The sequence below is a fragment of the Lutzomyia longipalpis genome, chromosome 3 (assembly GCF_024334085.1).
Source record: "Lutzomyia longipalpis isolate SR_M1_2022 chromosome 3, ASM2433408v1".
NCBI classification, from domain to species: Eukaryota; Metazoa; Arthropoda; class Insecta; order Diptera; family Psychodidae; genus Lutzomyia; species Lutzomyia longipalpis.
This window is the reverse complement of record NC_074709.1, coordinates 20,522,145-20,546,871: the sequence shown is the minus strand read 5'-3', so window position 1 is coordinate 20,546,871 and position 24,727 is coordinate 20,522,145. Positions and strand designations below refer to the sequence as shown.

Below are 24,727 nucleotides of genomic sequence, written 5' to 3'. Positions count from 1 at the left end.
AAAATCCCATTGCAAACACTGAGATAGCCCTATTTTGCTTTTAAAGCATTTTACTTGTTGGCATATGATTGTGTTGGCAAGACCCAAGGAAATCTCTCTCAACCTAATCCAGTTGTAAACCACATAGATAAATATTGACGAAAATAATTTGCATTCTGAGTGATACTCAAACATCTCCTACGTATGGTGTTCTCTTTGCCTGTCGTATGAGATTCTCATCAAAATGAATTTTTGAGCATTTTTTGGAATGAAAGAAAAAAAGGAAACGAAGGAAGATATAATTTTTTTCCTCTTCTACAAAGAGCAAAAAAATATTCCTTTCTTTAGTCCAATCAGAGATTTTTTGCTTGACTAATATTGAGCCAAAAAAAAAAGATATTCTTACCTGAAAAACTTTGCCATAACCACCTTTGCCCAAGACCTTTTTCAATTCAAAATCCTGTGGTCCTAGTTTTATGCGTTTTGGATTTACCATCTCTTCGGACAGTTGCAAAATTTCTGATCCACTCAGTCTATTGAAAGAAAGAAAGAAAAAAAGAGGAAGGCGTCATATACCCGAAAATTCTCAACAAAAACCCTCCATTTTTATCAAATCTCTTTCAATGTATCTTTCCGTTTCACAGATGCATCACGTTTTGACAGTGCACCTGGTGTTATGGAGAGAAAAGCATTTCTTTACCCTGATCTCAGCTGAAACGATTTTCTCTGAATTTGCAATGAAAATCGCTTGGATGAATATCAGGGGTGGCACAAAGGGTTGAAAAATAAACATCTAATATGTACTCACTCTGCTTCTGCCTTTATGTCAATGTTAACTGCCGGCTCCAGATCGACCTGCAAAAAAACAAAAAAGAAAAGAACATTTACTTCCTCATCCACAATGAAAATTGAAGAATTTCTCTATTTTTGTGAAATTGCCCCCAAGTTGCTAATTGAAGATAAATTCACGTTAAAGAGGAAAAAAATGACGATCAGTGGATAAAAATAGAACGCAGTGTTTTGTGAAGCGATCATTTTTCCCCTCACTGTTTGAGAGATCATCGCCCAGACATGGATATAAAGTAGTTCATGTGAAAATAGAACTTCCTTTCAGTTCAATGCACTATTTTGGAAGGAGACTTCATCGCAATCTTGTATTTATTTTTGGTTTTAAGCTGATTTTTAGGGAAATAGCATTCAACACTACAACATCTTTGACAATTTTTCACGAGAATTTTTTCTTGCGGAAATTCTTCAAATATAAGTTTTCTTACAAAAAAGCTTTTAAAAACCAATGCTTTTAGAGTGAAATCTGTGATTCATTTGTGATAATTCGAAGAAAATAATTTAAAATATTTACGAAGTAATATTACAGAGACGTAGACAAACTAATCAGCAGAATTTTTTCTGAATGTTTTTGAAATCATTTAAGTTATTTCTAGAAAATAATTGATACCTATTAAAAGAATCATAAAATTTCATAAGAAAAAAAAATTAATATAAGAATCGAGATTTAGAACTATTTTATTTGAATGAGCAGACTTTAACTTTTCTTGAGCAATTCTGTTTGACAATTATTTTCTAACGTTTGACATTAATAAGAATATTTTATGACAGTTTAGAACGTTTAAAATTTTTTTCCAACATTTTACATGAATCTTCTAATCAATGACGTTTATTCAAATATATGTCGTTAGGAACGATTTTTTTAAAAACGTTGAAGCTTTTTTTTTAACGTTTGACATTTTTGTAATGTTTGACGTTTCCCTTCTAATTGTTGATTTAATTTTAACGTTTCACGTCTTGTTTGTAACGTTTGACATTTATCTGTGACTTTTGAGAATTTGTTCAAACTTTTGACGATTTTTTTTACAACTTTCGATGATTTTCTACAGCTTTTGACATATCTGTTTTAATTTTTGACAGTATTAAGGTTTAACGTTTAATTTTTTGTAATTTTTTAACGTTTCAAAATCACATTTTTTAAAACTTCTTCATGCAAATTTTATTCTGGAAATTTTTTTCATCAACTTCCTGATTTTCCAGAGTGTTTAAACACTCAAACGCTGTGGCCTACAGGTATTTTTTTCATTTTTTTAAACATCAAAAATCACAATTCACTTCAAGATAACTTTTTATAGCCTTTATTTTCTCCAAGCAGACGAGTGTTTATGGAATTTAATAAATGGAAACAGATTTACGTAACTATATAAACTATAAAAAATTATATTACATAGTTTAGTTTTTTTGTGAACCAATTACACTAATTAGAACAAAAAGAAAATTTAATTTGTCTCAAGAATGTTTTTCTTTGGAGAGAATTCAATAAAAATAAGTAATTTATTAAAAAGACACCAATAAATTGAATTTCCTGTGTGATTTCCTGCAGTTCAAACCCAGGGGTTAGTTAGTTTAATTGATTGAGTCTTGTTAGGATCTTTTGCAGTCACATATAGTGCTAACTTTAATAAGAATTAATTCCTCAAGCAGTTTATGCTGTCTATGTTGCTTTAATATTCGAAGAAATTTTATTAAGTTGTAATTTAATGGGATAAAATGTCTGTCTCGCAAAAATCTATACATAGATACATTCAATATAGAGACACTTGCCCTTGCAAAAAGCATTAGAAAGTGGTTTTGTTATCATCATCCTTCCAAGAGAGAAAAATAATTAGATTTTCCGTTGGGAGCATATAGACAAGAAAAACCACATCATCTTTGTTCTCAATATCAGAGAATTTCATTCGACTTTGCTCAATTCAATCTCACTCTTATTGCCTCTACTGCTATGTCTGTGCTCTCCCACCCATTGTACCCATTTCGTCTCACCAATTCTTCTTGCTTCACTCCGCTACTTAAAGCTCCTCCGCTCCCCATCAAAGTACGGCGAGAGTGTGAGTTGTCTAGACATCAGACACATGGTTGTATAATGCAAATTTTATTCACACTCTCCATTAACAAACTGCACTAAACACAATAAAGTAAATTTAAAAGAGAAAAAAAACAGAGCTTTTTTTTACTTCGTGTACTGTACACCTTCTCTAATATTTGCGTAAAGACCCTTCGTGATATATAACCTGTGTACCCATTTTCCCAACCAAAAAAAAGCAACGTGGTGGCAAAAATTCCCAATCACCCTCATAGCCAAAATGGTGGTTCAATTTGAGGCTGAAGAGTATGTGTTTAAAAAAAAACAGCATAACCATTAGAGCGCATTTGGCTTATGTAAAAGAAACATAACACAACACGCATACATATGCAGGGCTCAATGAAACTATTTGTAGTGTGAGAGGTAAAATTGTTATGAAAAAGTAGGACAAGGTTTTCTGAGAAATTGTTCTCATTTTTTACTTATTTATTTTAGCTTTTTGGTTTATTTTTCTTTCTCTCTCTCTTCTCTTTCATCACTCTGCACACTATTCATTTCAATCATCCAACACTCTCTCCTTCGGATTTTTCCTCAAACATCTCTTTTTCTTTTCTTCCGTCTTGCATTGTACACAGAATGAGAAAATTCACCATATGTATGCCAATTAATTCATTGGCCTCTCCCACTCAATAAGATTCAATAAGAATTTTATGAAATGCTCAAGAATAACATTTTCTGATTTAATTCGATTAACGTTGTGTTGTTTTACTGTTTTTCTATTAAATTTTTTGAAGGTCTTTCGACTAGAGAAAATTTGGTTTTCTTTAAACCAGGCTGCTGTCCTAAAGTTTTTATTAATTAGGTATAAGTTTCAGGTTAGACCTAGGTTTTCTTAAGTCAGGTATAATATTTAAGTTAGGCTTAAGTTTTGTAAGCAAGGCCTAATTCTTTATGTTTTCATGAGCCAGGTTTTATTTTTTAAAGTTAGGTTAGTTAGGTATTTTTGTAAGGTTAGCCTTAAGTTTTTTTGGATCTAGATCTATGTTCTTTAATGTAATTTTAGTTGCTTAGATCGGGTTTAAATTTATAAATGATAAATCAGGCTAAAAATAATTGTCTTAAAAACCTAAGCCTGGTTTAAGGACCAGAAGCCAGACTTAGTTGGTTTAGTAACGTTACTAGGTCTACAATTTATGTCCTCAATAAGTTCAATTTTCCGGTATTCTGAACTCACGCTAAGAACAAATTTACAGCATTTCATTCTAATGTGGACTTTAATTATAGAACTACTAGACAACTTTCAAACAAACACCACACCATTTGTTCTTCCTCCTTTTTCCCCTCATGATTCCTGTCTCTTCTTATTTTGCACTACTCAACGACAAAAACGAGTACTTAGCAAGCAAAATAGTTTGAAAACTATCAAACACGACGCGTCTCCAGACACCTAATACGACAAAAAAGAAAATACATTTTCAATTTCAACGCAAAAAAGACATGCAAGCACCAGAGTGCAAAAACCCCCAATGCCAATTTTAAATTTATAGCAAGGAGAAATTGATGGTGAGACATTGGGTGATAAATATTCTCGCTTAATAGCCGATCTAAAATTAATTCCAGTGAGTTATTAATAGATTTATAAATAAAATTTTGTGGTAAATGCTGTGTGAACTTTTCAAGCTATTAATGCATCCACCAAATGTTTTCTTTTTAAAGTGTCATTGTACTTTCTATCGTGGTAAGGCTTTGTTTATAAGAAAGCAGTTTGAGGGGAAAAAAAAACGTTAAATTTTAAACACGAGATTTAGTACTCTATTTTAGTACACAAAGGACGCCACAAAAGTGAGGTTATGGGTTGAAAATCAGCCATATTGGAAGCCATATTTTGAATGAAAAGTCAAAATATAAAACAAACCACGCGCGAGTCTTCTGAAATAGGGAAAAAAACTGCAATAAATTGCTAATTAAATGTTACATCAGCCATTTGGTGAGGAATGCAATGCCAACCGATATATTTCGACAAAATGATTCACCTTGAAATACTTTTTTTTTCAAGAAGGAAAATCATGTTGAACAATTTTCCACCAAGAAAATGAGCATCAAATCTCCATTTGGAATTATGGCGCAACTGTGAAAAATTCCTTCGGACAGAGAGAAATATTTACAAGTTTTCTTTGAAAGCAATAAAACAATCTCTCAGTCTGGTGGATTCTTTTTGCAAATAAGCATCACACACCACAGAATACCTAACCATTTAGTCACAATTATTTTTGAGCATTTTTTCCGCATTCACTTCACCATCTCTTGCTTCCTACCTTCGTACAAATTTGCTGCGCTACTCGAGACAGAAGATATTCGTTTTTTTCCTCTCCTTCTTCATCTCCATATGGAGATGTATAATAAATTGCCATTGAGGCACAAAATGCTCCATTGGGGCTTCATCCTTATTTGAACTGGATGCACAAAAGTGTATTAAATCCCACCGAGACCGTCAATAAATTCCACAAAGTGAGGAATTTTATTTGGCGCCAATTGACTCCTTCTTTCAAATTAAATATAGCTCATGATACATATATAGGTAGATTTTGATTCTTCTCACATTCACAGCATTTTACTTCCATCAGCAGCATGTGCACATACTGTCTTCGAAGAAAATTTATTGTTTTCTTCCTCTTAAACTCCTTGATATTTTATTGCATCCACGTGTAATCGTATGCAGTTGTTTGCATAAAAATTGCCATCAACGTCATGGAATAGTAAATATAAGCTTTTATCTTCAGTGGGCGACAAAGAGCTGCATATTCTGTGTTTTACTTATCTTTTCTTACCTCAAGTTGCAGCTTATAGATTAAATATTTTATTTTTAGTATAAATTTTCATATATTATCGATGTATTCGAAGAATTTTTAACCCTAAACTGACAATGTTCTATGCAAAAAAAAAACTTTTTAGGATAGTTATCCTCGGAGCCTTGATAAGAAGCATATGCTTCATACTGCTGATTTATGTTATTTTACATTTATAATTCAACCCACCAACATTCTGGCCCAATATGCATACAAAATAAATTCCAAAACAGTAAAATTCTTTGTTCTAAAAGCAAATTAAGTCATGTCCAGTGTGTGTGGGGTGTATAAATATTTATAGAGCCGGATGAAAAAGTTGCTAATTAATCCTCTTCATCACTGTCTATCTGATTATCAGATTGGTTAGTATTCTCGCGCGACTGTTGAGTGCGAATGTCAATATTCAAATTGGCAATCGTTGAGAAAGTTGAACGTGCTCTGTCTGCGTCCCAAGATAATCTTTTATACCAATTACATCCCCATTTTCATTCTCAATACAATTTTCATTTTGCCCAACACCATTTGGCTGTCGTGGTCAATAAATTATAGATCGTCAAACTCTCGTAAAAAAAATCCATCATCCCATATAGAAAGAAGCGCGTCGTGTGTTCCGAATTATATGGCGGATTTAGAACAAACGAAAATTCCATCAGCTGTAATTTCGACACGTTCTCCGTGTACAAATAACCGCGCTTCCCCCTCACAGCTTTGGAAGAATTTGCAAAGAAATCAAGGTTAATAATTCTTGCTTTATGTATTATTTTATGGACGTTTCTTCATTTTTTTTGTGTTGATTTATTTTTATTTGAAAACTGTCCAGTAAACATTTTGTTTGAGCCAATAAGCGCTAAATTATTAATGAATCAATCATATTGATCAAAGATTGATCAATAATTGATGAATCTATTGAGTCAGTCAATCGATTGATCTATTATTGATCACGAATTCTTCAATCTTAGGTCAAAGATGACTCAAAAAATAATCCTCTGACATTGACTCAATATTGAATCCATTTTCACTCAATCAATTTTTGATCAAAAATTGATCAAATATTGAGAAAATATTGTTCTTCTAATTCTCAAAAGATTAAGATGATTTCTGTCTGATTCTAATTAACAACTTCAAAATCTCAGATTATTAACAAAACATCAAAGACTCAAAAGTTGATCTCTTTTACCCCTTTGATCCAATTAACCCCATTCAAATCGATTTGAATTTATTGTGAAATTCAAATAGATGTCTGTTTTTTAATGAATAACGTTTTTAGCAGTAAAAAACATATAATTTCAATAAAACAACTAATCAATTCTGCTACAAATAAATCATATTTTGTAAATCAAATGCAGAGAAAGTTAATCTCACCACAAGGAAACGGGGCTCAATTTAAATTCTATCTTCTCCATCTTCAACAGCCCACATCAATCTGCAGTTATGAAACTTCCAACTATAATCTGTATATGAGATTTCTCAGTTATAAACTCAATGAAACTTGGCATGGAATACAAAATGAAATAAGAAACTGTTGCGCGCGCTTCTTCAAATGTGCCAACATTTTTTTTTCACCTGCTTCTCAAAGATAAAAGCGTGATGCTGCAAATGATCTTAAACATACACACAAACACAGACAATATGTAAGATTTTTCCTTCTCAATAGAGAGAGTGAGAGGTAAAACGTACAAATTGTGTGTGATATAACGGTTAGGTGAAACAGCAAAGAAGTGAAATAAGTTTTAGTTTTTTTTTCGGGTAAAATAGTAATGAAAAAAGAATCTGAAGCATAAAAATTCAACCTGTTTCTCCCTCTTCTGCGATCACGCAGACAAAATCCAATTCACAAAATCTTTTTCTTACCTCCACCCGTGTGGTATAGAGTAGAGTCTAGTGGAGCAATTTCTCAATCAAGGACGTGTTACCATTTACCATTTACAGTTTAGCAGCCATTGAAGCCGCATGCCGCGCAAGTAGGTGAATTGGTGCTGCTGGCAAGTAATGCATGGTATTTGCAAGCCGCGTATGCTGCTGCTGCAAATACTTTTCCACACTGACTTTCAATTCCACTTCCTTTCTCCCATCTCTTACATGTTTGCGCGCATTACGCAAGGTCATACAGCTTCACCGCGATCGCCATCATTGTCTTTGCATTGCAAAAAGAAGAATTTTACGTGTCTCTCTCGCAAATGAGGAAAACTCCTCTCTCACTCTAATGGTCTTGGCGTGAATTTTTTGGCGGTCACTCTTCACATATACTTGTAACATTTCCCACGTCCTCCTTTATTTTCCACACTCCTTCTTTTTCGCACACGCAGATTCGCAATTCCACAATAATTGCCATTTTGTCCAAAGTTGCAAAATCAAAATACAGACAATTGTTTACATTTTGTGGCAACATAATCTCCGCACCGCATACACCATTGAGACGAAATCTCTCATCACTGTGTGTGTATCGGCAGTTGAATCAATAAATGCCAGATGAAATGCATTTTGTGCAATCGACTTCTAGGAACTTGAGCTTGACACGGATTTGGAAGACGAACGACGATGCTATGTGTTGTACAACATTACTGTCGATGTGAGGATTGATTTGCAGCATATTTGGGGCTATTGCTTTACTTTAACACACATACAGCTACATTGTTCCATTTTCACAGCAACATAACTTTATTGGAAGAGTTTGTTAAGATAATGTCAAAAAATACTCTTCCTTGTTTTCGTTTTTAGACAATAATATAATTATTTATTAGAAAGTTAAAAAGAGGGAATTCACTATACTAAGTTTTGCTTAAATTTCCTTATCTTGTCTTAAGTTTTCCAGGCTAGACCTAAACCTTTTTATTCAAACTAGGCTGAGTTTTTTCAACCAGGTCTAAGTTGTTGAAACTAGGCATGTTTTTATAAGTAGGCCTAAATGGTTTTAAACTAAGATTAAGATTTTAAAGCTAGGCCTAAATTGTAAAAGATAGGCTTAGATTTTTTAACAAGGGATAAGTTTTTTTTTTAAGTAGGCTTCAATCCTTTTTTAAACTAGGTCTAAGTTGCTTAAGATAGGCTAAAGTTTTTTAAGCAAGGTCTAATATTTAGAAACTAGGTCTAAATTTTTATAAAAGGATTAAGTTTTCTTAAACTTCCACTTAAGTTTTTTTTTTAAGTAAAACCTAAATTTTCTAGACAGACATTTAAGGTATCAAAATTAAGTCAGACTGAATCTCGTTTCGTGAAAACGATCAGGCGTATATTTTATTCGGCTAAGAACATAAAAATTGGTAATATTATCAAAAAATTCATTCAGTTCTGATTTAGTCTAACTTATCCTTAAAGCTTTGAAAGTTTTACTTAAACTCAGCATAAAAACTTTAATCTGACTTTAGAAATAGATTAAGACGAACTTTGTGAATTTCAATCATAATCTGTTTCACCAGTACAGTTTTTATTGTTAACTGAGGAAGTAGGCATAGTAGAGGGCTTTCAGGGTAAAACAACGTAAGGGCAATATTATGAATTAGACTGTATATCAATTTGAATCCTAAAATAACTACCCAAATCGACAATTAAAACATTTTGAGCATTGACTGCAATGTACAAGTTTGAATGAAAATAAATGTGTGGAAAAATCAACTTGAAAAAAAAAACCAACAATTCTGCTCTAATTTCCGGTATGGCGGAGATATATCGATGTACATCCGTCCTACAGGTTCTACTGCACCAACGCATTAAATCTTGTGTAAGATAGTCGATTGCATGGGTTTAATTGACCTTGGTAGCTGGTGGTTTTGCTTAAATACCATATTGCCAGCTTAATTACACACATTTTGCACTACACCCGATTGTAGGATGCAAAATTTTCCAATAAGCAATAAATTTGCATGAGATAAAAGGCAAACATTTTCGCATAAGTCATCTTTGTAATTCAGCAAGTTGAGACACAAGTTATGGCCACGTAGTTGTCTTACATTAAATCGTTTTGCTCTCCTTTTATCCTGACCTTTTACCAAAGCTTTTACAATCTCGGTTATCTTGAGTTTTTCTTGTGGGAAAAAATCTTTTCTTATTTCCACGAAAATGAGAACGAGTGGAGTTTACATTAAATGTGATTTAGCATACGAGGTGATGCATGATTGCTCTGTGGAATCATTCGTGATAAGGCATGCGATTGAAGAGTCGCGAGTGGGAGATTTGGCGGCTGTAATCACATTCATTTCTACTGTCGCGATTTTATAATCACACCAAGGTCACGCTGAGTTCACAACCACATCCTCTCCCCGTCTAAGCATACACCATCGGATGCTTTTTTTTTTACGAGCACACACAAGATATGTTTTCTCTCATAGCTTTTGTATGTACTGCGATCATTCTACATGTAGTCTTCCCCACATTTTCCGGGTCCATTTTGCTTATTCAATCGCACAAAGACGTCAAGTCTCATGGTCTTGTCTGCCCCGCGCACCGTCCCTGCTCTTTCAGAGCTACTCCAGTCACCTTTTTTTCTGTGCTTCACCAAATACTCTCTTCATCATCATGTCTCGTGTCCAATATTGATTTAGCTCCACCACAGCCGGAGTAAATTGATATTTGTCTGCCAATCCAGGGACAATGTCAATTGATTTTCTCTTCCACATAGAGATTTCCGTAAGAATTTTCTTCTCATATTCTTCATCTCCCCTCCCTCTCTAGCTTTTTCCTTCTGCGTTGGGGAACAAAAATAAACTTGGTTGAAGGTATAATATGTATGTGGTATTATGCAATAAAAGCTCCCGCACCTTCTGGTCTATACAATATGGGTAAACTTTGAAGCAATTGTATGCACCAACTACGTCCCATATATTTCTCTCTCGTCGTAACAGCATGAATAGACGACGAGATTGTCTTGTTGCTCTTGAAGGCCATTTTCATTGAAATGTCATACACCAAGTCGACATTACAAGCAAATTCACACCAAGTGGGAGTTAGATAGGCTCCACAGTGTGTATACATAATAATACAACAACTTCCGTGCTATCGTGCCTGCCCTATATACCTGCTTTTTTTTCGGAGGTACCAACCTCCGAAACAGCTGACTATGGTATGTGTGCTGCTACAATTTTCACTTATATATCTACTATCAATTGATCCATGCACTTACTATCAACACCACACTCGTACCTTCTTCTTTGTTCATTTCACCATTAAACACACCAAAACACCCCGAAATAAAAACCTTTATCAATTTGCACGCAATTGGCCCCAAATTCGATCATGTGTTGGAACGAAATGTATTAAATCTCCATTCCTATTGACCCCAATATTCGCATTTTCTCACGAAAGTGCCATTCACTTTTTTTTCTCTCTCTCCTTCTTTCTCTTCATCTTTTCATGTGTGCAAAAATCTCACCTTATTCGCTTTTTTGGCGTAATTCTTTTCACAGCCATAACTTTGGCACACACAAACATAATTTGCAAAAGAAAAAAATTCACAGTGAGAAATCCTAAAGAGGAGGGGCAATTTTTGCAGAATTGTATTCCAAAGACATTTTTTTTAAAGAGCATGGAAGGTTTTTTGTAGTTTTTCTCTTTGTAATTTTGATTGTTTAACTATTTTAAACTCATAAACTTATTGCAGCAATGGCGGTTTGTGGCGTTACCTAGGCTGTAGTACAAAGTTTAGCCGTTGGCGCTATGATACGATAGAGTAAACAAATGTGTAAAGATTAAATTAAAGGACGCCAGAAAGTTATTATTTAATCTATTTTGTTTTACAAATTTTAGACGTAAAATCTTAAAGAATAAAACAAATTCCTTAAAGTATTACTTCTTTTAATCCCTTAATTTGAAGCTGAAATCATTGAGAAATTGGTTGGATTGAAAAATCTACCAACGCGTGCCAAAATGGCGGCCACTACAAAATATTCCATAACCAAATGTTATAAAACCAAGCTCAAGTAATAATTTGTTTTTCCTTTTTAATTTAAATTTTAAGTGAAACTTGAAAATTTTCTAAATTCCACAATAGTCGAAAACTAGCCTTAGGGCAAATTAGCATTAATAGAAAAAAAAGCCCCAAAAGAATGCTGCTTTGAAGCAGATCCGGACCCGGCTACAGGTTTTACGGAATGAGAACGAAGAAATCACATTTAGGAAGCCACATAAACTGTTGGATCTTATCATCTCCCCGCACCAGGCTCAATACATATGGATTTTTGCGTCATTCAGTGAAATCTCCGGAATTCCCCGCATATTTAAATTGCACGATAAACTTTTTATTTCCACTACCTCCATTCAATATCATGTTGAATATTAAAACAATTTGAGTGCATGTGAGAACAAAAAAATTAAATCTAAAAAAAAAACCTTTAAAAAATTTGTTGTTTTGACTGAAGGGAGGGAAAGTTATTTTTAGGAGGAAGAGATTGAAGGTAAAAGAAGAATTAAAAAACATAGTATTGATACTAATTGGTGAAGAGGAAAGGAAATCGGTGAGTAAAGTGGTGAAAAGAATGTGGAAAACATTGGAATTGGCAGCAAATTGGCGTAATAGTGAAGTTGTGTGTGACCCACTTCTTTGGACATACATAACTCTTCCACCATTTCAGTTTTATGAATTACTAGAGAATGTGTTTGGGTTTTTTTTCTACATGCCGCTTTTACGTTTGTCTATTCGCTTTATATATGCGCGCCTGTATGTAGCAACATATGTGCATTCGTAACAGTTTTCCATGCGGCATGGTTTGTTTTTAAACTCCCCTTTTATGCACGCCGAGGTTTTTCCTCCTCCGGTATTGGGTACAAAACATTGGCTCGTTATATTTTTGTTTATTTATTTTTCCTCAATGCAACTGAAGCGCGCAACAAAACCGATTTTATTTATATATATATACAGTATACATATAATCTCTGATGAGGAGAGAAAAAAGTGCTTCATTCATTCAAAGTCGCGACTCACCTGACCCAATATGTGAGGAATGAGAAATACATACATATATACGAGTCAAGATGATATAAAACATTCTCAAATTGAATTGTTTTCATTGGATGGAGGATTTTTTTCTCCTCATTCGCTAATTGCAAATGAAAAGTATATGTAACCATTTAACAGTTACATGTTCTTAAAATGACAAAAGATAAATCGTTTTTCCTAATTGCAAATATTTATACCAATTTGGTTATTTATTGCTTTAACTTAATTTTTATTTCGTTTTCTGTATAGAATTGAAGAGGCTTTTGAAGAATTTTAGGGGATTTATAAAAAAAAGATTTTTTAAATATTAATTTATACTTCTTTTTCTTTTCAAACGAATGACGTTTCATTTTTAACGTTAGACGTTGTTTTTGAGCTAAGACTCTTTTTTTCAACTTTAGATGTTTATTCTAAGACGTAAAGTTACTTTTGAAATTTATTTTTCAACATAATACTTTTATACTAATTTTTGACATGTAAAAACATGGAAAACCGAACGTTTGTCGTTCTTCTTTTAACATTTATTTTCTAACGTTACACGATTCTTTTCCAGTCTTTGACTTTTCCTTCATAACGATTGACATTTTATTTCTATCGTTCAACTTTTCATTTTTATTTTTATTATTTTTCTAACAGTTTTTTTTTTATTAAATCGTCTAAAAGATTATCTTTTGACGTTATTTTTTAAAAGTTTGTAATTTTTTTTAACTATTAACTTTTATTCAAAATTTGCCATTTTAGGTGTGATTTTTTAATGTTTGAAGTAACTTTTTTTTATTTTTTAAATTTTTAAAGTTTCAGCCTGGAATTACCAGGAGCTTTAGGGAATTAAAACATCTAAATACCCTTTGATTAAAAATTTTAAAGAACTCAAACCCTAACCCCTTGCTCATTTACCCCCTTCTGTTTTTAAAAATCTCAAATCTTTTACCAAAAAAAAAATTAAAAAACTTTCAAAATATATTTCCTTCAATTTATTTACTCAGACCTAGCTCTATGTGTAATTTTTAATTACTTTGCCGCGACTGTGCAGCACCAAAATTAGCACAACACTGCGAATTGCAAATTCACTCTGGTTTCTTTTTAATTTTCTTCGGCTTTTGGTGGAATTACATTGTAAGAAGTAAAGAAAAAAAAACTAAAAAGGCGGAAGTTGTCTGTTGTATGGAAATTTTCTCATCATACTTGCACACAAAAATATATATAAGCAGTGAAATCGACACAGAAAAAAAGTGATGTAAATGAAAAATAAAATCACTATGAGAACATTCCCACCCAAGAGAGCGAAAGTAAAAGTAGCAAAATCAATTTTTTCACCTTCATTTGGTTTTGTTTTCACATTGAAGCTTGTTTTTTTTTTTGCTGCAAGAAGGGCAGTAGTGTGACGTTTAAATTGTTTTTTTTCCTCTATTTCCCGGAAGGTTGTATTTTGATATTTTTCTACTATATGGCTTTTTGCATCGACTGTTTTTACGTAATAAACTAATACTCCATGTGCGACAATAGTGGAGACGACATTAAGTTTTCTTTAAGTTTGTTACGTGAATGCATAAAACAATAATAGAATACGTCAGAACTTATAGATCTCTTTAAGCTACCTGCATACAAGTTTAAATTTTAATTATATTTGAAAGATACCAGATAGTTGGAAGGTTCTAAGCTAAAATTAGCAATATTCGAGGTTTTCTGGTGCCCATTTTCATTGCAAAAAAAACACAAAGTTATAGGTTTTGGTTGTATTTCTAGTTGTACATCAGTTAGATATTTTTTTTAGATCGAAATATTCCGGAAAAAGTTTGTAATTAAAATGAAATTCATAAAATCCTAACTAGAAAACTTGTGCCTAGAACAAAAATCTTAAATCTTACGTAGAAATATTTAGTCTAATCTTGAAAGCTCCATTTTAGCTCATAAAATTAACTTCTGACTTAAAAACTTAAGCCCAATTTAAGAAAACTTATTCTTGATTTAGGAAAACTTAGGCCTGACCCTAAGAAACTTAATTATAGCTCAAAAATATATGAATTTGTCTTTAAAAACCTTAAGCCTAGCTGATAAAACTTAGAATTTGATATAAATAACTTGATCCTGACTGTAAAGGAAATTAATCCTGACTCACTGATAAACTTTAAGGGAGACCGGGGCTAATAAACTCACTTAAGGGTTTGGAAAAAGCCTAAAATATTATATTTCCTAGCTAGATAGAACAAAATGATCTGAGAAAGAGTTACAGAGCAGTAAATTTCCTAAAGTAAAGAGCTAAACATTTCGCTTTATCTATTTGGGAAATATGATATTTTGAGCTTTATTTAAAGCCTTAAGTGACTTTTTTAACCCCGGTTTCCCCTACTCTATATTTACTGATCCAGACGATATTATTTTAAAATCCCTTCAGCTAAATCATTCAAGAATTTTTCTTTTTAATCTTAAAAATGAGTTATAGGTTCAAGTTACCTTATTCAGTGGGCTATAAATTAAATTTTTGGAAAGTTGGGCCATAAATTTTTTTGTTCATGCTTTGGATATTAAATTAAATTAAAAAGAAAAACAAACTTGCAATGCAAAACTCCGAAGCCTCCAAAGCTAATAAATCTTTATTAAATGTTAAGCATAACGAGCATAACCCAAAGTTTTAATTAAAAAGCAAGCTTCAGTAAAAGACAAAAAAATCTTTAATGGAATTTGGTTGCAATTCAAAGTCACACAAGAATTCTTTGGAATGCTTCCTCAGCAGCAAATCCATACCGGATGTAAAACAACACTCGCGCATCGATTTGCTTCTTTTTCTTTCTTGGAAAAGGAGGGTTGCATTACGCCATGTCAATTTGCAATGTAAACACGATTGCAATTGTATTCAAAGAGTTTAATAAAATTTCATCATGAAGAATGGGACAAAGTTCAATTTTCGTTAGGCGAAACATCCTCATTTCTTTCACGTTTTTTTTTTCTTTAGGCTTCAACCTCTATTATTTCATTTCTTCTGCGCATCAGCCGTTTCGTCTTTCACTTTGAGCTGCGAGAGACTCTCAAAATGCTTCTGGGTGGGATTTTTGCGAATTTTATTTACTGCGAAAATGTAATTTGGATAGACGAGTTTGGCGCGGGAAATAACTTGACTTTAATGTACCCCCCAAAACATATTATTGTTTAACTTCTCTTTCGCTTGCTGCCCAACAGCAAATTACACATTTTATTTACTTTCAATCCCAATGAATCTTGTTGGGGGGTTTTTCCATCGAATCACCACAAGCGATCATTCAGTGAAATTTTTCCATCTTTCTCTCACACCTCAACATACGTACACCGGCAACATATAAAATGTATTATGTGTCTGCGAAGAATTTGCTAAACCGTTATGTTGGAAGACGAAAAAAAAACTAAAGAAACATACAAAGCATACGGAGAATAAAACGCAATTGAAGAGAACTTTCCAGACATTCCATTTGGCTCAAAATAAAAGAAAGCATTAAACGGAATATTCCCCCTTTTCTCACGTTTTGGCTTCGATTTATTAATGAATGAATTTCTTTGAAAAAAAAAAACATTTTTTAAAGGGAATTATGCAAATCATTCATGAAAAAATAAATATTTGCTATATGTCAAAAATTTCTGCTTGTGCGAAAGCTCTGTGAAAGCTCCGGCGACACGAGGTGCTAAATATCCTACATATTCAGAGCTTTTGCGTATCAAAAACAATTCCATTCATCTCGCACGATTTACTGCGCGTGTTTAAAGTCCAACAAAATTGAGGAAAATCTTCCGCAGCAAAAACGTGTGTCAATTGTGGCTGAAAGATTCTCCACACACCCAAAACATCCATCAACCTCCACCGAAGCACTTCCAACAATTACTTGACGTCACCAATTGACGCAGTTTCATGTTTGGTGGAATATTTAGTAATTTCACAATAATATTCAATTTATGGTTGAAGAAAAAGCACTTTTTGCCGGGTGAAAAAATATTAAAGAGCTTTAACTATCCATTATATTGTATTTAGAGTTTATATTTACTTTTTCATTCAAACTTGTCAAAATATTCTATACCTACTTCCTTTACGAAATATTGAATTTTTCAATGAAATTAATTTTCTTAAACTAATTAAATGTCAGAAAATTTTATTCTTTCAATTTAAATGACTTCACTACACTCAAGTGAAGAAAAAACTCCACCTGAGCATAGGAAACAGTTAAAGAAAGTAAAATTATGCAACAGAAATTCATTGAGAATTCAAAAGAAATGAAAACAACATTGTATTGTTTTCTCTTCTATTTCTCTCCGCACACCACTTTGCGTCTTCACCACTTAAACAATTGTGACGCATTTTCCACACTTCCGGAAATTCTGCATAAAAATATAATTAAACTCTCTGTATGTATGTATGCTGTGAACAAATGCAGTGCGCATTAAATTGATTTCTTGGTATAAACCTCTACTAAAACACCATCAAGTACTTTTGATGACTAAACGTAGTTTGATAAAAAAAATAGCCCCTTCTGGACTCTTTATTTATTTGGAAGCTTTAGCAAATCGATAAGGAATGAGACACATTATTGCGTTGTTTTGGATGAAATTATAGCGACAGATTTATAAACACTACGCTCCTGATTTACTTAATGTGAAGAATAAGCTTCCTCTCCCTCAAAATATGGCCCTACTGCAGGGAACTTTCTGGCAGGTTGCCTTATGGAGCTTTCATAGTGTAAGCTTATTTACAATGTGCTTCACAAGTACTTTTCGTAAATTTCTTTACAACATGCACTTTATTTCTTCTCTTGAGTGCCTCTCAACAGTTTGGAAAATTACAGATGGAGGTCTTTGACAAATTTTTATGGATCCTTCAAAGGAGGAGGCTTCGACGAAGAGAGAATCACAGTTGAGGAATTTTATGTCTTTGATCATAGTCTTGATGTCGGTTAGTCGTAGCAAAATAAATCAAATTTTGCCCTAAGTTTCTTAAAGTCAGGCTTCTAAGGGTAGATCAGACTGAATTGATACTGAATGCATCTTTAGGTTATTTTTACTAACTTCACTTACTTTAAAACGATCTGTCTTTAGATCAATTATGCGACTGGCCATTTTACTCATAAAAATATTTAAGAATGATCCAAGAATGCATTCGGCTTGATTTAACTTAAGAACCAGTTAAAAAAAAAACTAAGTCCGGCTTATATAAATTAAGCCCAGCCCAAAGAACTCATGTTAAGCTTAAGAAGCCTAAACTCGGTTTTAGAAACTTAAGCATAGCCTAAAAAACTCAGACCTAGTTTAACCCTTTAAGGTCCGCGCCTAAACTGCTGGGCCGATTTTGGAAATTTTGCTATTTTCCAACTCTTTGGGCCTAATTATATGAATTTCAGTCGAAAAAAAAATTTTCCAACTTACGGATTTTCCGGAAAAGCTTTGGGTCAGCATATGACCCAATGGACCGCAAGGGATACAAAACACGGATTTTTGATATTCACAATTAAGAAGCACTCTGTGTCCGTGGCCGGTAATGTTACCCCCCAGACGCCTCGGAAGCACCCTGGGATGAACTACAATGAGATTCAAACCGACCAGAAGTGGTTTGGTCAGGATTTTCAGTGTCATCCCAGGTGAAGGTTCCTCTAATCACACACATTGCCCGATTTTATGGTTAATTTATCACTTATTTGCCACATACTTGGATAAAACTTAACAGAACAGTAAAGGGGGATAGCCATTCCTCCATCAGAACACATCCCAGCCAGAGATTCTGGCCAGGAAATCGCTCAATTATCTGAAATTCGGGGCCCATTCAGCCACTTCTCCACACTGTAAACACGCACCTTGTCACGGTTTTGCGTTAAATTTACCACTTATTTACCACAAAATTGCATTAAACTTAACACAACACTAAAGGAGGATACCCATCCCTCCATCAGAACACATCCTGGCCAGAGATTCTGGCCAGGAAATCACTCAAATCACTGAAAATCGTGGCTCATCCAGCCACTTCATCGCACTGTTTATGTATGGGAAATGAGTTGTCAAACATTCCGCGTTTTGTATCCCTTCCCGTCCATTGGGTCATATGCTGACCCAAAAAGTTTGGAAAAGCTTTTTGGAAAATTGGTTCAACTTTCAAGGTTCTCATAAAGCAATTTTTTCTTGTTATTTAGTCTATTTATAAGATTCAAGTCGATTTAGACTATCGGAAAATTATAAAATAGAAAAAAATACTGATTTTCAAAGTTCTGAAAATCGACCAATTTTTCCCAAGTTTGATGCAAAAAATCGACTATAAAGGAATTTATTGGACGAATCAAAAAAATATGTCTTGAAAGGTTGATCCTTTAGCTTTATACTGGCGAAGAAAGCATCCAAAAATATTAACTAGAAGTATCCTTAAAAAATCATTTCCGTTTTGGGTCAGGGTATGACCCAAAAAACGTTAAAGGGTTAAAAAATTTAGGCCAAATTTATAAGATTTTAGACTGGTTCGATAAGCTTAACGAAATTATCATACATATTTAAGTTCCAAATGTTTAGATCATACTAACTTTAAACCTGTCTTAAGAAACTTAATTCGGACCAATAAGTGACCGATCAGCGCGGGATAGTCAGATAGCGGAGGATCCTTGATAAGATCAGCTGTAACGCCGGTTAAGTAAGTAGGTAAACAAGAAATATCGTAAAACTGTTTGAGTAATAATCAAACTTAAGATTGTTTTCTTATCTATCCCAGACAACTAATATTTTTAGTAGAAGACTTCAAGAAAATTTCCTAGTTCTCGTGACATCCCTACTAGACATTTTTCATTATGCAATTGATATGGTGAAATATTTAAAATTGCCACAGACTTTCAAATACAGGATTACAGCAAATAAGGAGAAGACTTTTTCTTCCAATATGGCAACTATCATGTGACGACTGAATGCATTATTCCTATTTTGGTTCAATTTTAATTTCAAACAAGAAGGGGAGTTATGGGGGAAAATTCCTCCCCTCATTGCATATGGCGTAGATAAACATTCTACAGTAATAGCATTTATCAGTCGCAGCAGATACAAATAAAACAAACCCCAATCATATGCAGGCACTTTGCGCTTTTTTGCATATTTTCATCAATTTATTTATTTACACAGAAATTTACTATGTCAACGAGCGAATAAACACAATACAATACACGTTGAATTTGTATTCTCGCGCGTGGTGTATTTTTCCATCAGCAATGTTGTGTGTAAACTGAATGGAGCAAGTGTGGAGGGATGGACGGAGTACAAAACTATAACATACACACACCACAATCGCCGCATACAAAATGCAAAATTTATGATATCGCAAAGTTGAAACACGTGGCAAATGAATGCAGAAAGACAAAACAATAATAAATAATAAATATGCGTGATATTTGACCTAAAATATGAGACGGAACACACAGAGACCTCTCGCACTTCACTCCATCCGTCCTCTCAATAGAGTCCGCGATATGAAATGCACATTATTGCAATTACGCAATTTGCAATGTCTCTCCGTTGACTCATTGCACTTCTTGATTTTTTTCTTTTTATTTATATGTACAGTACATGTACCTACTGCCCTCTACGACATTTTGGTTATTATCGCAAACGCGTGTACACTTTGAGAGATTTTTAAGTGCACCATATGCAATTTATATGTAATGCTATGTGGCTTTTATGCACTTTTATTGCATTCTCGTGGTGGCGCATGTGGATGAAATTGCGAAAGGAAGTTCACAATTTGCCAATGTTGCATGATGTCATATTTATGCTCAAAAAGATGTGCGAGAGTAATGGGAGTTTTTGAGAAATAAATCATGGTCAGTGACATAGAAAAACCTCAAAATGTAATTAATGTTTGTAATTAAATCATTTTTATGTCGATTTCTAACTTTCTTTTGAGGTCAATTTTTTTTAAAGAAAGAGATGCAACTAAAAGACGAAAAAGAAAAGATCTTAAATTATGTGATTTTTTAACATTAAATTCTTTAACTTTTTGAGTATTTTATTTTGATTTTTTCTTTGTGAACTATCAGAATTTTTTTTCGTAAGTAATTTAAGTACTTTTTTAAACTTTTTCTCCTCAATCGAAACATTTGTTTTTAGCTAGAATTTAGCACTGTTCAGGCTTAAATTTAGTACTTTTAAGCTAGTTTTTTTTATTTAGTTTATTTAAGTTATTAAGTACATTTTTGATATCAATTTAAGTAGGTACTCTTTAAGTTAGATTTCAGCACTTTTATGACTTGAATTAAGGACTTTTCAGGCTTAAATTTAATCATTTTTATGCTAGAATTTAATATTTTCATGACTTTTAAAATAAGAAATGAATTTGCAAAATATTTTGAATATTTTAATTTCGTTTTTGCGAATCATCCGAAAATTTTCATTGAGATAAATATTTCTTAAGTTTCATCACTAAAATCCCATTTTATTAACGAATAGACAGAAATTTTAAAAATTTAACCTGTACAAAATGCAAAAAAAAAACAGAATAATTTGATTTTAGAAGGAATGTAAAATAAGCACTCTAAAAAAAATTACAGACCATGAAATTATTAATTTGACCACCACGAGATTCGAACCAAAGCCACCTAAACCTCGGTCACGCAACTAGAACCTCTCGGCTATCATTTTCATAAAAATGAACAATTAAAAGTTTAATTTGCAAATAATTTCTTAAATTTTAGTTTTATTTGTTAGAATTATTTTTTCTATATCTACATTTATTCTATCTTTTGCTTTATTTAAAAATAATTTTCCATTAAGCCAACAATCATGGCTTTCTCCGTAATGGATTCTTATCTAATAATTTTGCAAATTCATCACTTTTATAGGATTTCTAATATTTCTCTGCACTTGTGTGCAAACAGACAGACGACAAAAAACCCCCCTCGAAATTCCCAACGCATTTCCAGTGATGATCCCAACACCGGATAACGAACCCCAAAGACAAGATAAGAAATTTCTGAACTTGCAGTGTGACCAACCAACAAAGTGCTTTTGGGGCTTTTATCTAAATGAATTCCAAAATTAGCGCAAATTAAGTTTTTGTCCTCAAATAGCACGTCTAGACACGACAAATATTTTCTCCACAAATATGCGCCCAAGTAGAGATATTTTTATTCGCAACTATTTCACATTGCAATGCCGCCAAATTATTCTTCTTTTATTTTTCCCCCATCTCTCTCTCACACAGTATGGCATGCAGATTGCAATCGTGCACTCGAGAAAATTCCATTTGGATGTCGCAACAGGCATGTGACGTCGTACCTTCCCACACGATGACGTCATGGCGCCGTCGTAACTAAAATTGGTGCGCCAGTTTTGCACACACACCGGCCATTTTCCCCCAGCAGAACAGAACACCAAACCCATACCCATCCACCCACAGTCCGCCGTTCTTCTTCGTTTGTGGCATCCACGGCGTCTGCGGGCGACGTGACGTCACTTCTGTGGGTGGCTGCCCCCTTTGCATTCCACCCTCCCTGCCGTATGGTGCATTCATTAGACATGACTCACTATTTTTTTTCCACCTAAACCCAATTTATCTGTGAAAATTCTTTTTTTTTTTTCAATGGGAAATCATAAAAAAAATTTTGCAGGGCAAACAATGCTCAACAAGATGGGAAGTTTTTGTGACACGATTCCAAGAATAGATTGGAGATTTCAGGGGAAATTGATAAAATACAACACACTCTCTTTCTATCTGAAGGAAAATACAATTATATACATACTTTATAGGCTTGAGCACTATTTCTAGATTTTTTACGCAATTTATGTAGACAATGCATATCAAGAATACATTTGATTCTTTGAAAAGAAGTTTGTTGGAGTTTCAATTAATAAATTGGGGAAATTTCACAATGATTTTTGTTGTGGATACAGTGGGTGCCCTTCTTGCAATGAATATTGCGTTAATATAATTGACTGAGATTTGATTTTAAAGGAGGTTATTATTTTTTGAGAATTAAAATAGAACAAAAAATCGTCAAGCAAACTCCCATTTCAAACTGGAATTAAATAGAAAAAAAGTCGTCAAAGATTAACACATTCGCGTCCACGTGAAACATGGAGGAAACATGCGCTCTTTTCTATCAATTTATTTCTTCTGTGGATGCATTCATAAAACTTTTCTCTGCTGGAACGTGTTCTTTACTCTCTTTTGTGTAATTTTGATGTATTTATAAATTTGAGAAACAATTTAAATTCATAAAAAAATTGCGAAAAATAAAATGTTTCACGTTTGGGTCTACGTATGACACAAAGAATGCGAAAGGGCACAAATATGCCCGTAGCCCATTTCTTCCTTCTAAATGTTTCAAAACATTCACGATAATGTTTCTACGATGTGTTTTCTGCTGTGAAACATCAAAGCGAATGAGAAACAATTATTGAGCAATATTTGGTCAATAATTGATCAATTTGATTGACTACATTATAAATGATCATTTATTGGCTCAATCATATTTCTACTGGACATAAATGCCTGAATAGCCCATTTTATTGAAATTCTCAATTGTAATTCGTTGTAAGACCAACAAAAAAATTAGATTTTGTGATAATTTGGATAACTACTTGTTTTGGAAAACTATATATCGTCTATCCCTTTACAGAATTTCTCTTATTGGACAAAAAATCAATTTGTCGCAAAAGCCACAACACCTTGTAAAATGATCAGAACATTTCCGGACTAAAAAAACAACACAATTTGTACGTAATAAGAACACACTACAAAAACAAAATATTCTTTGAACGAGGCAATCACTGTATCCACCATCCATATGGGCATCACCATTCATCGCGTATCATCCCCCACGCATGCAGGGCATCATTGTTTACACTCTAATGACATGATGAGGTAAACAATGGGACCCATGGGGGTGCCACGGAATGGCGGCGCGCTCGTATCGGGCGCGTGTTTTTCCCTCGCACTTACGTCATCAATCTCGATGATGTCGTCGTCGGACTCGCAGCAGGCCTCTTTGTTGTTCCGCTCATCCTCGTGGAGCTCGAATTCAAAAAGATCAGCCATGCTATAGTCCTCGTCGAACGGGTCGTACCTTACGGGGATAATTTTTCCTGCTTTTCCTTCAACACTTATTTCACAAAAACTCCCTCCCCTGCCTTCGTGCGTCTCGCTGGCGAGCACTACTCACGAGAATCTTGGATTTTGTTACTCTCTTTTACTCTTCACACGGCAAGATCACATGGGGCCAGAGTGGCCAGGAAGTAGCGCCCCCACCACGTTTTTTTGTGGATGGAAAAAATGCTTGTGTTTGTGTCGCCCTCAAGTGGTGCTGTGGCGAAACGCACAAAACATGTCAAAAAAAGTGACCACCGGAAGTCCTTTTGCCTCAATGCCTCCTTTTCTTCCCTGCCAATCGCACACTTGTTTCAATGAATCACTTCCTTTCTTGGCAATATTGTGGTTGTTTAATTTGGGGATTTATTTATTTTGCAACCTCGCGCTGCGCTTTTCAACTCGAAACTGACGGCAAAGCCTCCGCTGATGAAGAAAAATGACACCTTCTTCTTTTTCTTTTTAAAATTGTCAAGGCTGGACGTCAGAAATGACAACACATTGCATCGACTGCAGCGCCAAAATTTCATCAATCAAACGCGGGGAATTTGTGCGGGAAAACTTTAAAATATTTGTTTTTCCAGGAAAAACGCATTTTTGGGGCTTCAGCGCACACTGGGAAGGCTTAGAGGGCCCCCGGGAAACGACTGTAAAAATATGGGGGCGAAATTCGCAAGATTTCTTTATTGCCGCCACAAAATTTTGTCTACAACGCCGAAGCAATTTGGCGGCGGTGTTTAAAGTCAATTTTCTCCGCTCTGGTGCAATTTTCCGGATTTTCCTGTCGCAGGGAGCTCCTTTGAGGCCCCCTGCACCTGTCCCGGGGAGTTTTGGGGTTTTCGGAGGGGGTTTTCTGGGAGCGAATTTTGGGGGGAAAAGCCGCCGGCAGTTTTCGTTTTTGTCTTTTTACACGACTTTTTTTCCCCGGAATTATTTTTTTATGAACTTTTGAAATTTTTGATGGCAATCGACGCGGTGTCGCTTCCTAATTGCAAAAAACGACTTCCGGTCGGAAAATTCGGTGGAAAACGCGAGAAAAT

General features: G+C 34.0%; 2 protein-coding genes across 5 annotated transcripts in view; one reads left to right on the top strand and one right to left on the bottom strand.

Annotated features, from left to right (window-relative positions):
• Nucleotides 1–24,126, bottom strand: part of LOC129792630 (ribosomal protein S6 kinase beta-1) — a 39,469-nt gene extending 15,343 nt beyond the window's left edge. For 2 of the 4 annotated variants that reach the window (XM_055831914.1, XM_055831913.1), the window contains exons 1-3: nt 23,544–24,126; nt 788–834; nt 386–512 (exon numbers count right to left, since the gene is read on the bottom strand). In XM_055831914.1, coding sequence (XP_055687889.1) covers nt 386–512; nt 788–834; nt 23,544–23,639 — 270 coding nt within the window. In that variant the 5' untranslated portion in view covers nt 23,640–24,126. The remainder of the gene's footprint in view (nt 1–385; nt 513–787; nt 835–23,543) is intronic. The other 2 variants (XM_055831912.1, XM_055831915.1) reach the window with 2 other exon arrangements.
• The window catches only part of LOC129792688 (ARL14 effector protein-like), a 693,823-nt gene that overhangs the window by 465,496 nt on the left and 203,600 nt on the right, over nt 1–24,727 (top strand). The gene's annotated exons all lie outside the window — the stretch shown is intronic.